Raw genomic sequence first — 13255 nt, 5'->3', positions numbered from 1 at the left:
CTCCACCCAAAGTCGAAGGTTGAAAATGCGGATCTAGAGGCCACGCACACTGCAATAATAATAATAATAATAATAATAATAATAATAATAATAATAATAATCGTATGGTCTCAGCTACCACGTGCAGGCATCTTAATTCAGAGCCATCCAAGCTGCCTGCATATCAGTTTTGATGTTCCATTTTACTCTGCTAGATGGCTGAGTAAGCTGGATGTCCGCTGGGTGATCTGTGGCTGATCTTTAAATAATTTTGTCCGGTTAACACCAAATGTGTCAGCAGAGATCCTTTAAATGCCGACATCGTATGATGTGGAGTGTCGAATGGACTTTCTTCTACCCTTCAAAATCCGCTTTTCTCTGCCAGGTTTGAACCCATAATCTTGTGATCTGAAAGCCAACGCTCTACCACTGATCCACTGAGGGGTTTGCTATTTCATACGCTACTGAGTTATTAACACATTGAAGACTGACCCTGGAGATCTCCCTTTTTTCAAACTGGTTTTGTTTTCAGCTTGTTGCACTGTCTGTTAGCAGTTTGAAGTATTTGCCATCAAATCATGGAGTAGTAGATCATTGATGTTAGTGCCGATATGTTTTTCCACTTTTACGATCATTTTAACCATGGAAACAACCTACATACACGGGTGTTCTGACACGCACACCTAGAGACAATTGTCAAGAGTGCACGTCCATGGCAGCGTGCCTTCTGTGACAACAGAGTATTTAAACATTTATACGCAGATTCATTATTTGATGTGCCACATGGGTGAGAAGCCCTGAGAATTCTTGTAGTTTGTCAGCTGACAGTAGGTGACGAGCTACAAGAATTGCCGCTTTCACGCAACTCGTATTTCCTTGATCAGTGATGCAATTGTGGGTGAGATAATGAGTTCCAAATGGTGCATTCATGGTATACAAACTATCGCTATTGCTGCATCCTTTTTTTCTTCTTTCTTTCTTTCTTTCTTTCTTTCTTTCTTTCCTTTAACCTTCATATATTTAACAAAATAATATCGGATATGTAGCTAGTCCCCGGAGCTCCATTGCAGATGTCAAAATGGCGTTGCACATTCAGTTTTTGATCAATACTAATATTTGCGATTAATTATGTGCAGACCGTTTATCATAGGTACGAAGTGGCAGTGAATTGGATATTTCTAAGAATGTTTTTTACAAGTTGCTTTAAGTCGCACCGACACAGAAAGGTAGATTCACAATTAAGTATTTATTTATTTTCCACCTAGTCGATACAATGATTGCTTAAGGCAATTTTTAATGGTCAAAAGTGTTTCCTTGATGACTGCTTTCTATCGTAGAAATAATTTATATATTTTCTCTTGAGTTATTTGTTTGTTTTAATCTTGTCAATCTTATGTTAATTTTAAGGACACTTCCTGTAAAGCATTACTTTGTCAATTTTATATATTTTTCATCTAAACAGTGTTATGTGGCTGAAGATGTTGATAATATACGAAACATGTACCACTTTTGACCATTAAAAATTGCCTTAAGCAATCATTGTATCGACTAGGTGGAAAATAAATAAATACTTAATTGTGAATCTATTGAAGCGCGATACGGACCATGAAGCTGATTTTATGTAAACAGAAAGGTAGGTCGAGTGACGAAGGGATAGGAAAGGGCTACAAGTGGGAAGGGAGCAGCCGTGCCTTAATTAAGATACAGCCCCAGCATTTCCCTGGTGTGAAATTGGGAAACCATGATAAACCATCATGAGGGCTGCCGACAGTGGAGTTCGAACCTGTTATCTCCCGAATGCAAGCTCACAGCTGCGCGCCCCTAACCACATGGCCAACTTGTTCGGTTTTCTAATGATTAACGGCTACCACTAAACGGGGAGTAACCGTGAAGAGAAATCGTTGCATACTTGAATACAGTAAGTACACGAAAGGCACAAATAGGGCATTCCTACTACACTATGCTTAGGAAGACTATTAAATGGCACCACAAATGGTACTGCTTTGAAAGGTATCACACCGTACATACTACTCAGTAATCTAGTGGGTACACTTTCCTGGTTTGAGGTCGATATCTTGAATACTTTTCGAGTCAGAATAGTTTGAGTACAACTGTCCGGTCTATATGGTCTAGCAGCCTCTGTGCGGGGTCCATCCTCAATGTGTTGTGTTAAGTAGTTCCTACTTTCTCATGAGATTTTTTTTAAAAATGCTGTTTGTTCAGAGCGTCGACCTATAGAGATCTTTTACCCCTACTTGCACCGTGTGATATGAACCTGCGTGTAATTGGAATGGAAGAAATGTAGAGTGTTGAATGTGAGGAAAGGAACATTAAGGACAACACAAACACCCAGTCCCCAGGCCAGGGATATTAATCATTTACAACTAAAACCCCTTGACCCAGCCGGGAATCGTACCCGGGGCCGCCGGATGACAGGTGGACGCGTTGCCCCCTACACCGCGGGGCCGGACTCGTGAGATCTTACATTGCAGACTTTATTTGTGTTGAGACCACATTACTTTGATCGTGTTCACTGTTATTCCCTTCCCCTTCAGTTCTTCGTACTACCCGTTGAAGTCTTTCTGATGGATCAGCTTTATAATTAATCAGCTGAAAGTTGATATTTGAATACTCTAATGATCTTCATTTATTCTTTTGCAGATTGTGGAAATGAATCAGCCAGGTTTGTTCAAACTGTGGGCACTAGTTGGACAGGAACTGCATCAGATCCGCCTAGTAGTGCCGAGGATATTTTATGTCAACCAGCGTAAACCTAGAGAGCTACCCGAAGACGGTGGCCCCACTTTATGGCGCAAATGTAATCGCATTCTTCCCCGCTCTCGTCCTGTGTTCAGCCTCTACGAGTACACAGTGCCCGAGGATTTGTTCCGAGAATACAGTCAGTAAGTTGATGCAGTCTTAATGTGTATTTCTTCCAAAGTAGAACTAGTAAGAAATGGTCCCCATTTTAAATATCTGTCCACTAAATAAAATTTATTCTCTCTTGATGAATATCGAATTTTCACGACCGCATTGTAATCGAAACCAACTTTCAACCTATTAGGTCGTGTTACGTACATTTATTACGTGTTGAAGATATGTTAAGTACAGAACAAAAATGGCCACTTAAAGACACTCCAGTATGATGGCAGTAGTGACAGACCTGTAGCTTAGGTCCTTTCCAACAGAACAAAGATGATGTAGGCCACCATAGTTCAATTGGTAGAGCAACCAACGCGAAATCGTGAGGTTGTGGGTTCGGATCCCACTAGTGTCCGGTTGGCCATTTTTGTTCTGTACTTAACATCTCTTCTACATGTATTAAATCTACATAACATGACTTCATAGGTTGAAAGCCGGTTTCGATTATTCTCTGTTTTTCCTTTGTCTATCTTGATTCGTAAGTAATAATAATAATAATAATAATAATAATAATAATAATAATAATAATAATAGTCAATATATAAAATAGTTTTGTCTGTACATTGCTCAGAATTAAAAATAATGGTATTTCTGTACCGGTCATGGACGTACGAGTATGTACGTACATACGTATGCGAATCATGGAAAAATAGCTGAAGAGAATTTAATGAAAATCGATATGTATGGTCTGGGAATAAGGCACTGCAATCTAGGCTATAAATAATTTTATTAACACCGAGTGAAATGATAGCTTAGGGGAATGCCTAAAATTAATTTTTCAAAATCTATGTTATTAGTGGTCCTATTCATAAATACTACATTACTAAAGTTATGTATAATTACATTTACAATCATTTATGTCTTATGCATTTTTACTGTCTTTGTTAACAGATATATTCATGAATTTCAATTTTTGTTGCTAATTTCATATCATTGCCGAGCTATGAGAAAATGGGTGAACAAAATTTAATGAAAATCGGTATGTTAAGTTGGGCAATACCGAGCTCGATAGCTGGAGTCGCTTAAGTTCGGCCAGTATCCAGTAATCGGGAGATAGTGGGTTCGAGCCCCACTGTCGGCAGCCCTGAAGATGGTTCTCCGTGGTTTCCCATTTTCACACCAGGCAAATGCCAGGGCTGTACCTTAATTAAGGCCACGGCCACTTCCTTCCAATTCCTAGGCCTTTCCTATACCATCGTCGCCATAAGACATATCTGTGTCGGTGCGACGTAAAGAAAAAAAAAGTTGGGGAATAAAGCACTACAGTTTAGGCTATAAATAACTTATTTCACTATGGATAAAGTGGTAGTTTAGGGGAAGGGACCTAAAATTCAATTTTTAAATACCTATGTTGTTATGCAACTTAATGAAATTGTATTCATAATGTGTACAGGACTTTATCTAGAATTCTGTACACAATATAGAATTCCGTAGCGAAGCACGGGTACATCAGCTAGTAATAATAACTATAACTATTTCACAATCACATCTATTAATTTTATAAATAATAGTGATGACAGCACGGTTCCATGTCTTAGCCCAGTAACATTCCTAAACCATTCGATCCTCCCAACTTGAGTGTGGACACAGTTAAAACTATCAACAAATATTGCTCGTAATGTTAAATAAAATCCTTTGTGTGGCTTTTTTTTTCTTTTTTTTTTTTTACAGAGAATTATCGGCTGATCTCTCTGCACCTGACATCGAAGGTATCTACGAGACACAAGTGACTCTAGAGTTCCGTGCTCTGCTGCGACTGGGCTGCGTGTGCATCGTGGAGAAGGAGGAAGCTCGCCGCTTGATGATCGCGGGCGGCACTACCGACACCTTCACTTTGAACCAGTTACAGTTCCGTAGCTTGGCTCACTCTCCCTACTTGAAGAAGGGCACCAACTTGCATCACTTGTACCTGTACCACACACACGCCCCTGCAGGCCAACGTGCCATGTTCGGACTCTTCCTAGGTCCCAGCAAACGAGCTGTGGTCTACGTACTGGATACAGTCCGCACAAACAACATGCCCAACATGGCCAGACTCTACGAGAACGAGAGGAATGACAAGTAAGTGTCCCTTATTATTTGGAAAAAACCAGAATCGGTCCACCTCCATTTAGAAGCCAAATTAAAATTTTAACATATATAAGTATAGGAAAGGAACAAACAGCAACCAAATATTTCACCAAATAACCTCTAACAATATACTCTAAATAAGCTACAATTAAAATATGAGAAATGTCATCTACATAAAATATTTAATATTACATTACTCTAAATAAGCTATAACTAAAATACAAGACTTGTAAAGAGTTTTGGTTTTTATGTAATTTTAAATATTTTATTTAGATGACAAGGATGAGTGCTCCTGGAACCAGCCTTCAGATCCAGGTAAAAATTCCTGAAAGTGAAAATCCGCAGCCTGTTTCCATTCATTCGACCGGGTCAGGAATGGAATGAGTGAAGCCTCCCCATCTAGCGACGAGGATAGGAAATGTGCTTGCTGCCGAAGCCTGTCACACTCCTCTGGGGCAATGATTAATGAAATGAAATGATATTGGAGAGTTTTGCTGGAATTAAAGATGACAGGCAAAACCGGAGTACCCGGAGAAAAACCTGTCCTGCCTTCGCGCTTTGTCCAGCACAAATCTCACAAGAAGTGACCGGGATTCGGGATTTGATCCACAGTATCCAGCAGAGTGAGGCTGGTGCGCTGCTGCCTGAGCCACGGAGGCTGTAAAAATCCTTGATCTGGCTGGAATTAAAGCTATGTCTCCAGGTAAGAGGCACACTTGCTACCCCTAGATTAGCAGTTCTCAAAAGTGAATGCTGTGGCACTAGGGTGCTGAAAATTGCCTGGCTGTGCCATAAAAAAGTAATGGATTGGGGAAATATGAACACATATTATTATTATTATTATTATTATTATTATTATTATTATTATTATTATTATTATTATTTAGTGCCATTAGAGACCACTTCAAGTAACTATAAGGCATTTCTGGAAGATTTTTTTTTTTAAAGCCCAAAACCGCTGCATTCTTTCTCTGGCTGTTCTGTTTTTGCTCGTTGTGGAAGCAATTGAAGTTTTGTTATTCACTGATCTGTATTTTGATCGGTGAGAGATGCCCTCCTGATTCAGTCCCATGCTCTTGAGGTCCTTCCTTACTTCCTTGAACTGTTTATATCCAAAATGTTAGGTCTGTTGTCCAACACATTAAAAATCCGCTTCGTTCGACCAGTTGCATCCGTCCTCAGTACTTCAGTCGTCGTTTCATTATTGACTCCATCAGCCGTTCATTATCCCTGTATAGCTCTTCCCTTCCTTGGAGTCTATACTGTCCATCTGTTATCTTAAGACCCATTATTTTGCAAAGGATCTTGTGCTCATACTTCTCTGCTTCTCTCAGTCCAGCGTTTCCTTTCATTCTGAGGCATTCACTTGCGGACAGACACTCAGGTTTGAATATGAACACATATATATATTAAATATTTTAGTTATGTAATTTCTTAGTGTTCATTTTGCATTGATTTATTAGAGAACTGTAAATATTGAATAGAAACTGCAAAATTAAGAATGTTCTGTCGATAATTACATTATTGTTACAACCCAGTAGAAAATGTGGGGTCAGTCGTTTACTTGTGCATGATTGTTGAATACAGGGAAGAATCACAGACAGACACACTCATAATTCTCTGTCTTCATAAAGAAATATTTACCGTTTCTTATTTTAATATTGGTCAGTAGCAAAAAGCTCTGCTCATACGAGTATGTCATTAAAAACTGACATAGGATAGATAGGGCATGAATGACATGTTTCTCAAGCATTCCTGAGGTTTATATAATTTCTGCAAGGGATTGTAATGTATTGGGACTGCTACCTAATGTTGGAAGTCATTGTAAAGCAAGTCAGATGCGCCCTAGTATTCCACAAGACGAAAGTGTGCCATGAACTAAAAGACTGTGAGAAACCCTGCCCTGGACCATGGAGCCAGCAAGAAGTACTCTCACTTGTGATATACAAAGACCTTACATGGCTCAAGGAAGCATGTTGTAAAAGGTTTTATTTAATATTTGTAAAATTATAGCATAAAATAAATTGTATGTATTATGATATTTTTCTGTTGTAAATTGTGAAAAGTGAATGGATTGGTCTAACATTGATGTGGCAAAAGTATTGGAAGAGCTCCTGAGACGTAAAATAGGGAGTATGGAAATCATCATTTCTTGGACCTTTTAATTTCTTCTCCCATTGTCTACCCTGAACCACGCTCTGTTACCACTAACTGAGATGAATATCAAGAAAAGTCAGAACCCGTGACCCGTGCAAATAACACCTGTTCTGTCTCCTACTTCCTTACAACTCGCACTACCTTGAAATATGATTATAAATAGATGAAAATGAACTGTTGTATATTGTAGGCTGAAGAATGGCAAGACTGAGGAGGAGCTCCCACTAAAGGACTACTCCTTTGAAGTACGTGTGGAGGTGGACGCTCGTCAGGTGTATCGTCTGATCCAGCGAGCACTGACGGAATACAAGGATGAGAAGAAGGGACCTTCATTGCTGGCAGTACAGTCTCCTATTGGTGAGTTACTATCTTGATATACAGGGTTATTCAAAAAAGATCTCCCTGGTTTTATATGGTTTGGTATGGAAAATAATGCAACAGAAAATATGTTATTCTCAGTTCAATACGTACCAACAACATGAAGTTCATAACCCATGAGAAAAGATTTGAAAAACAGCATATATCTTCACTATAGACTGTTATGCCTTTCAGTGTTCAGTCTGCAAAAATCTGTGAATTTACTGACTGCCACCACAATACTCTATTTGTAACTAGTTCTATGGCCTCGTTTAGTTCTACACCTTGCACCGATCCTCGGGGATTTTTTTTTTTTTTTCTGCACCAGTCAAATGCTCCGGCTATTTCCCCTATTATGTCTGTCATGTCTTCGGATCGAATGAACAGATCAATGCAATAAATATATGATGCTAAAATGTCGGCAGCTATCCAAATTTGCATACGTCGTGTAAAGTTTAACTTATTATGTCAAAATCATTTCAACCGACGTAGTAATTCCATGTCTTCCACTCATTGCAATCGTCAAAATATTCTCTAAGCTGCTGCGCGACATCTCTCAGGGATTTTTATTACGCATCACCAACAAAAGGAATATATATATTTTACGTAAGGTTCAACTGGGAACCCATTTCTTCATACTTCAGATTCACCCACCAAAATTATTTGTCCGGCAATGTCAGTTCTCAATTACTATCTAAAAATCAGTCTTTCAATAGCACGTTAATCATGCAAGTTCAACCTAAACTTATCTGCTAAATCAAATAATTTATCCTCAATAATATCCTTTTTTTTAATTTGAATATTTATTCATGATCATCAATTAATAGAAGAAAAGAGAAAAAGAAAAAAAATATATATATATAACTTTCTATAACAAATATTCATCATGCTTTCCTTGAAATATTATATCGCCTCTTTAAAAATAATTCGATCATTCCTTCAGAATAAATATCTTAATCGTCTCATGAAAAACAAAGAAAAGTTTGCCTACATTCATAAATTGTAGCTGTTAAATGAATTAAATTAGTTAATCAAATCAGATGATTGAATAAATAAAAGCAGTTACATGCATTGAATAAATTAGATAAATCAAACAAAATAAACTTAATTTCAATTCTGAATGCACTTATTTTCAGTTCCCTGTAAAAAAATATTTATAACATCTTCATGTATCTTATAAAAAAAAAATATTTATAACATCGGCAATGTCAGCCTAGTTCCAAAGCAATAGCTCTATTCAGCTATATTAATTATCTTCCATCAAAAAAAAAAAAAAAAATTATATATATATATATAAATCATTTTATCATGTCATTAATATGTAAATGTAACCATCTAGTATTCTAATATCTCCGGTAGGTACTATATAATAGCAATAATATACTATCAGTCGATGTCATTGACGTGCCTCAAATTCGCATCCAGGTCCGAATAATATTTCATAACATCCCAAGGAATACAGCTGGTGATGTATTTCATTTGCTTATGGCAGAGAATAAAATTTAAGAAGACATTTCTCCCTTTAAAATATGGCTTCATCCATAAATATCAAATAACATTCATTATCCCGTTCGAAATTTTCCAAGAAGACATCAAGTTTTATCCTTATTTATACTTCATTTATAGATTGTATTTTGAAGACAGTTCCGGTTAGCCTACCACTACATCGTGTTATGTAACGTCGTATTATTACCTATATCTAACCCAAAAATATCGCATTTCATTCTGACAGTCGTGCCGCACATATCAAATAATATTAATGGTTAGTAACAAGTCATAATTACTACCAACAACTTTCAAATATGGATACACCCTTCCATATATCATTTGGGAATATCATAATATCGCACCATACTCAAATTCACATGTATCTCAACGAATATTCATATCTATATTCTCCACAACATATTTCTCATAACCTTATCTACCAATCACTTTCCCCGCAGCATAACATTTCAACATACCACACTGAAACTACGACGTTACATAATTGGGTTAGTTTTCAGTCATATCACCAAATATTTACGTTACTATGAAAAAATAAATACATATTTGAATAACGAGAGCTCATATTTACTCACATGTAATTGTGGTGAATCGGCAACCAAGTCTTAATAACACGTAAACTATTATCTTCTTTCTGTTTTACGGTTAAAGTTTACCGTATTAAATACGTCATTTCATTTTAGCACGGGAAGAAAATCACCTTAAATCTCAGCATATATGGTTGTAAACATTCCTACGTATTGGCATTGATTATACATTATTGAAGAATACCTACGTCCACACGTATCAATGAACCACATTAAACTCTTTGCGAAGATCTTGCCGATTGGAATTTTCTCTCGAAGACACGAATAACAACTTTCGCACTACAAATTCACAGCTTAATTTATATATTACTTCTAACATTTCTAACTACTACTACCAATAAAAGAATATCGGAACTTAGATCATCATTTGCCGATGTTACTAGACTGGGCTAGGTTTCCATGTGATCATCCACGGCCTGCGGGCTGGCACTGGACATTACTGCGTCATGATTATGCACTGGAATGCAGGTTTGGGATAGCAGCATCGGCAGGGCGGCTTCCGTCAAGTTGTCAGATCCATCTCTAGTTTAGCTCCTCATGATGACGGCGATGAGTACATGCGACAGAATATTGAACATTGTCATTAGGATCAGGGACATATTCTTCTGCAATATATTATTCAGGATCTAATTCGTAACTTTTTCTGCAAGTAATCCAAATCAGAACTTCAACGATAGAATCTAGTGACAAGACTTTAAGAATACAATCTAGTCAGCTCTCAATTTTCACTGTCGTTAATATCTTCAGTGTATAGATATTATTATCTCGTTTAATGCAATACACGAAGTTTGAATTGGAGTTACGGCTACCGACAAAGTGTTTAAACTTCTTCTTCTCTCTTGATTTTAATTATTTAATCTGTTCGGTAAAACGCTAGATTTTGGTGTGATCCTTTAAGATTCGCTTGAAGTACTAATTCTTTAGCTTAATCTTCTCCCTTCTAAATACGACGGTTCCTTCTGCGTATAAAATCTCGTCCCGTTGCGGTGAAAATTTTTTTTATTGTCCAACTCGATTTTTTAACAATCCCAAAAGCATTCTATTCTTTTTTTATATCACGGCCGCATGGATTCTGCCGGTCCGCACATCTAACTCCCGAAACCATGGCCTGTCTGCATCGCCAAATTAGCATTTTTTTTTTCCCCGACATGTTACGGCTTCTTTGACTTTCTGCACCCGTATTTTATTATTTTGATAACCACGGCCCCTTTGATTCATTGTGTCCGTGTATCTTTTTTTTAATGTATAGCCCAACCAAGTGAATCCCCTCGCGTGCATGGCAAATTCTAACGCCGTATGACCCCATATATCTCGTTATCAGGACGATGAAAACGGTACAACCTCTTATCTTTAAATCGTTAGAAACGGAGTTCAACCATCGTCTTGATCTCCCTCTACTTCTCTTACCCTCCATTATTCTCATTATAGAAATAATCACGACAACAATGGCCATTTAACTAAAATAGTTGGTACGGACAACCAGAGTGACTAGCGAGTTCCAGCTCGCACTGATGGCGTATCGCATATTCACCTACCTCCGCCTCAAAGTCCCGCGTTGCCAGTGTTGCCCGATCGAACACTACGCTACCCGTCTCATTACTTTATGTACACACCTCATATTTCTGGAGGTATTTGGGAGTTGTGTAAAATGGAACAATCACATATATCTCCATTATTTAAAAAAAAAAAAAAAAACATGATAAAAGCAGAATCAAAGCAGCCAAGGTGAAATTTCTTAGAGGAATAATTTGGAAGATGCGAACGGAGAACATTAGAAAAATAGAAATCAGAGATAAAACCAGTAAGCTGAAATGGTATGGACACATGATGAGAATGGAAGAGGACAGAGTTCCAAAGCGACTATTTATGGAGAAAATAATAGGAGTGCTATGGCGAAGGCCCAGAATGAGGTGGACGGTTACGGTGTAGGAGAGTATAGATAAGAGAGATGTAAAAGTAGAAGAAATATTAGAGGAAGGAAGAGAGTGGTGGAGAGGTAGGAAACAGTGGAGGTCCTTGATTTACAACCTGACCCAGAAGACGGGAAATGGAAAATATCGAAGGGCAGAAGATAAGAAGTTTTTTTTATTTGCAGCTTTTAGGTACAGTTATGCCTAGAACTGGCAACTGTTGAATATCGACACTTTGGTCCTTGCTGTAGTGGCACTGTTGAATATTTAACATGTTCGTATTTCTTCTCGTAATTTCCTCATTTCTTCAACAGATCTCACGACAATCTACTTTTTATTACAAGATATTAGAATCATTCCGTATTGACGGTTTTCACTTTACATGGCGAAAAATGAAAGTATCCTCCTCTTGTTTACTCCGTCTAATGACGGAATATATGATGTATTGAATAGGAGGATACTTTCATTTTTCGCCATGTAAAGTAAAAAGAAAAAATCTACTTTTTATCGTTCTCGATGTCCACTGCAACCGCAAGTTCATATTTACAACCTCTTTGGGCACAATTTCACAGAAATAAATGAGTGCAATTTTCCGACCATCTGCTCGAGCGTCATTTGTGTAGTGTTTGTAAACAAACCTCCACAGTTTCTGCTTTGCTATTCTATTTCATATTTCGTAGTTTTCCATTCAGTGTGAGTTATTTAGTTCTGTATATACATTATATGATTAATTATATGCATTTTTAGTACAGTGTGTGTCTAAATATGGCATCTTATTAGAAATCTATTAGAAATGAAATAGTGCAAAATTTGTTGGAAGATGAAAGTGACAGATCTCACTTTGAGGTTATTGAGAATGAACCGACAGATTCAGAGTCAGATTTGGAATGTTTAACGGCTATTTTTTCGCATCAAATATCGGAAAGTGAAAGTGGTGATGATGAACCTTCCATAAAACAACATGGTCTAATTCTAATTTTTTCAAGAATATAATTCTCAGAATGATAAAACTTTTGCTAGTGCATTAAGATAAATTATTGACAATGTGAATGTCTCAGTTTATTTGTGACATGTTCGAATTTAGTGAATGTATGATCAAAGGTTTTTTTATTACATTAGAACCTCGATTATACGTTCCCAGAAACTACGTTTTCCCGTATTATTCGTTAACATTACGTGGTCCCGCGAACATCCTAATTAAATCACATTGTAAAAATCCCACGTTATCCGTTCCTCGAAGAAACAATTTCCCGGATCAACCGTCCAGAAATTTCAGTCCCATCAACGCAAAATCCTCGATAATGCGTTTTTTTCAAGAAACTGTATCTTACGAAAGGACGGCTACGGCATACTTAAGGATCTTGGTGTTGACGTCCCGTCATTGCGGTAATTTGAAGAAGTACTGTACTGGAAAAGCGATCGGCGGTGAACTTACGTAAGGGATCATCGTAGCATCGCATTCGGGTAGTATTGTTTAGAGAATCCTCGGAAATCAAAGCAGAGAATACCCACGACAATTGGGAGGAGACAGAGCGCATTTTGACAGCTCTATTTAAAGACTTCGTCAAATGTTCATACTTGCGAAACGTCTACATTATGTCCAGGGTTAGATTTTTTTCTTTACCTTATTCGAGTGTATCGCCAAACAGGTTTTCGGCATTTCTCTCAGGTCACTGTATAGTCACTGGGCTTTCAGGCAGGAATCAAAACTGCTTCTTAAGTAACACAAATTTAGTATTTCAATATTATCGTACACGATTATTTTAT

General features: G+C 37.5%; 1 protein-coding gene across 1 annotated transcript in view; it reads left to right on the top strand.

Moving 5' to 3' along the window:
- Positions 1 to 13255, top strand: part of PolE1 (DNA polymerase epsilon catalytic subunit 1) — a 127613-nt gene that overhangs the window by 59588 nt on the left and 54770 nt on the right. The window contains exons 21-23 of the mRNA XM_068229922.1: positions 2641 to 2882; positions 4573 to 4962; positions 7319 to 7485. Coding sequence (XP_068086023.1) covers positions 2641 to 2882; positions 4573 to 4962; positions 7319 to 7485 — 799 coding nt within the window. The remainder of the gene's footprint in view (positions 1 to 2640; positions 2883 to 4572; positions 4963 to 7318; positions 7486 to 13255) is intronic.

Source organism: Anabrus simplex, chromosome 12 (genome assembly GCF_040414725.1).
Source record: "Anabrus simplex isolate iqAnaSimp1 chromosome 12, ASM4041472v1, whole genome shotgun sequence".
Lineage (NCBI taxonomy): Eukaryota > Metazoa > Arthropoda > Insecta > Orthoptera > Tettigoniidae > Anabrus > Anabrus simplex.
This window is presented reverse-complemented; position numbering and strand designations above follow the sequence as displayed.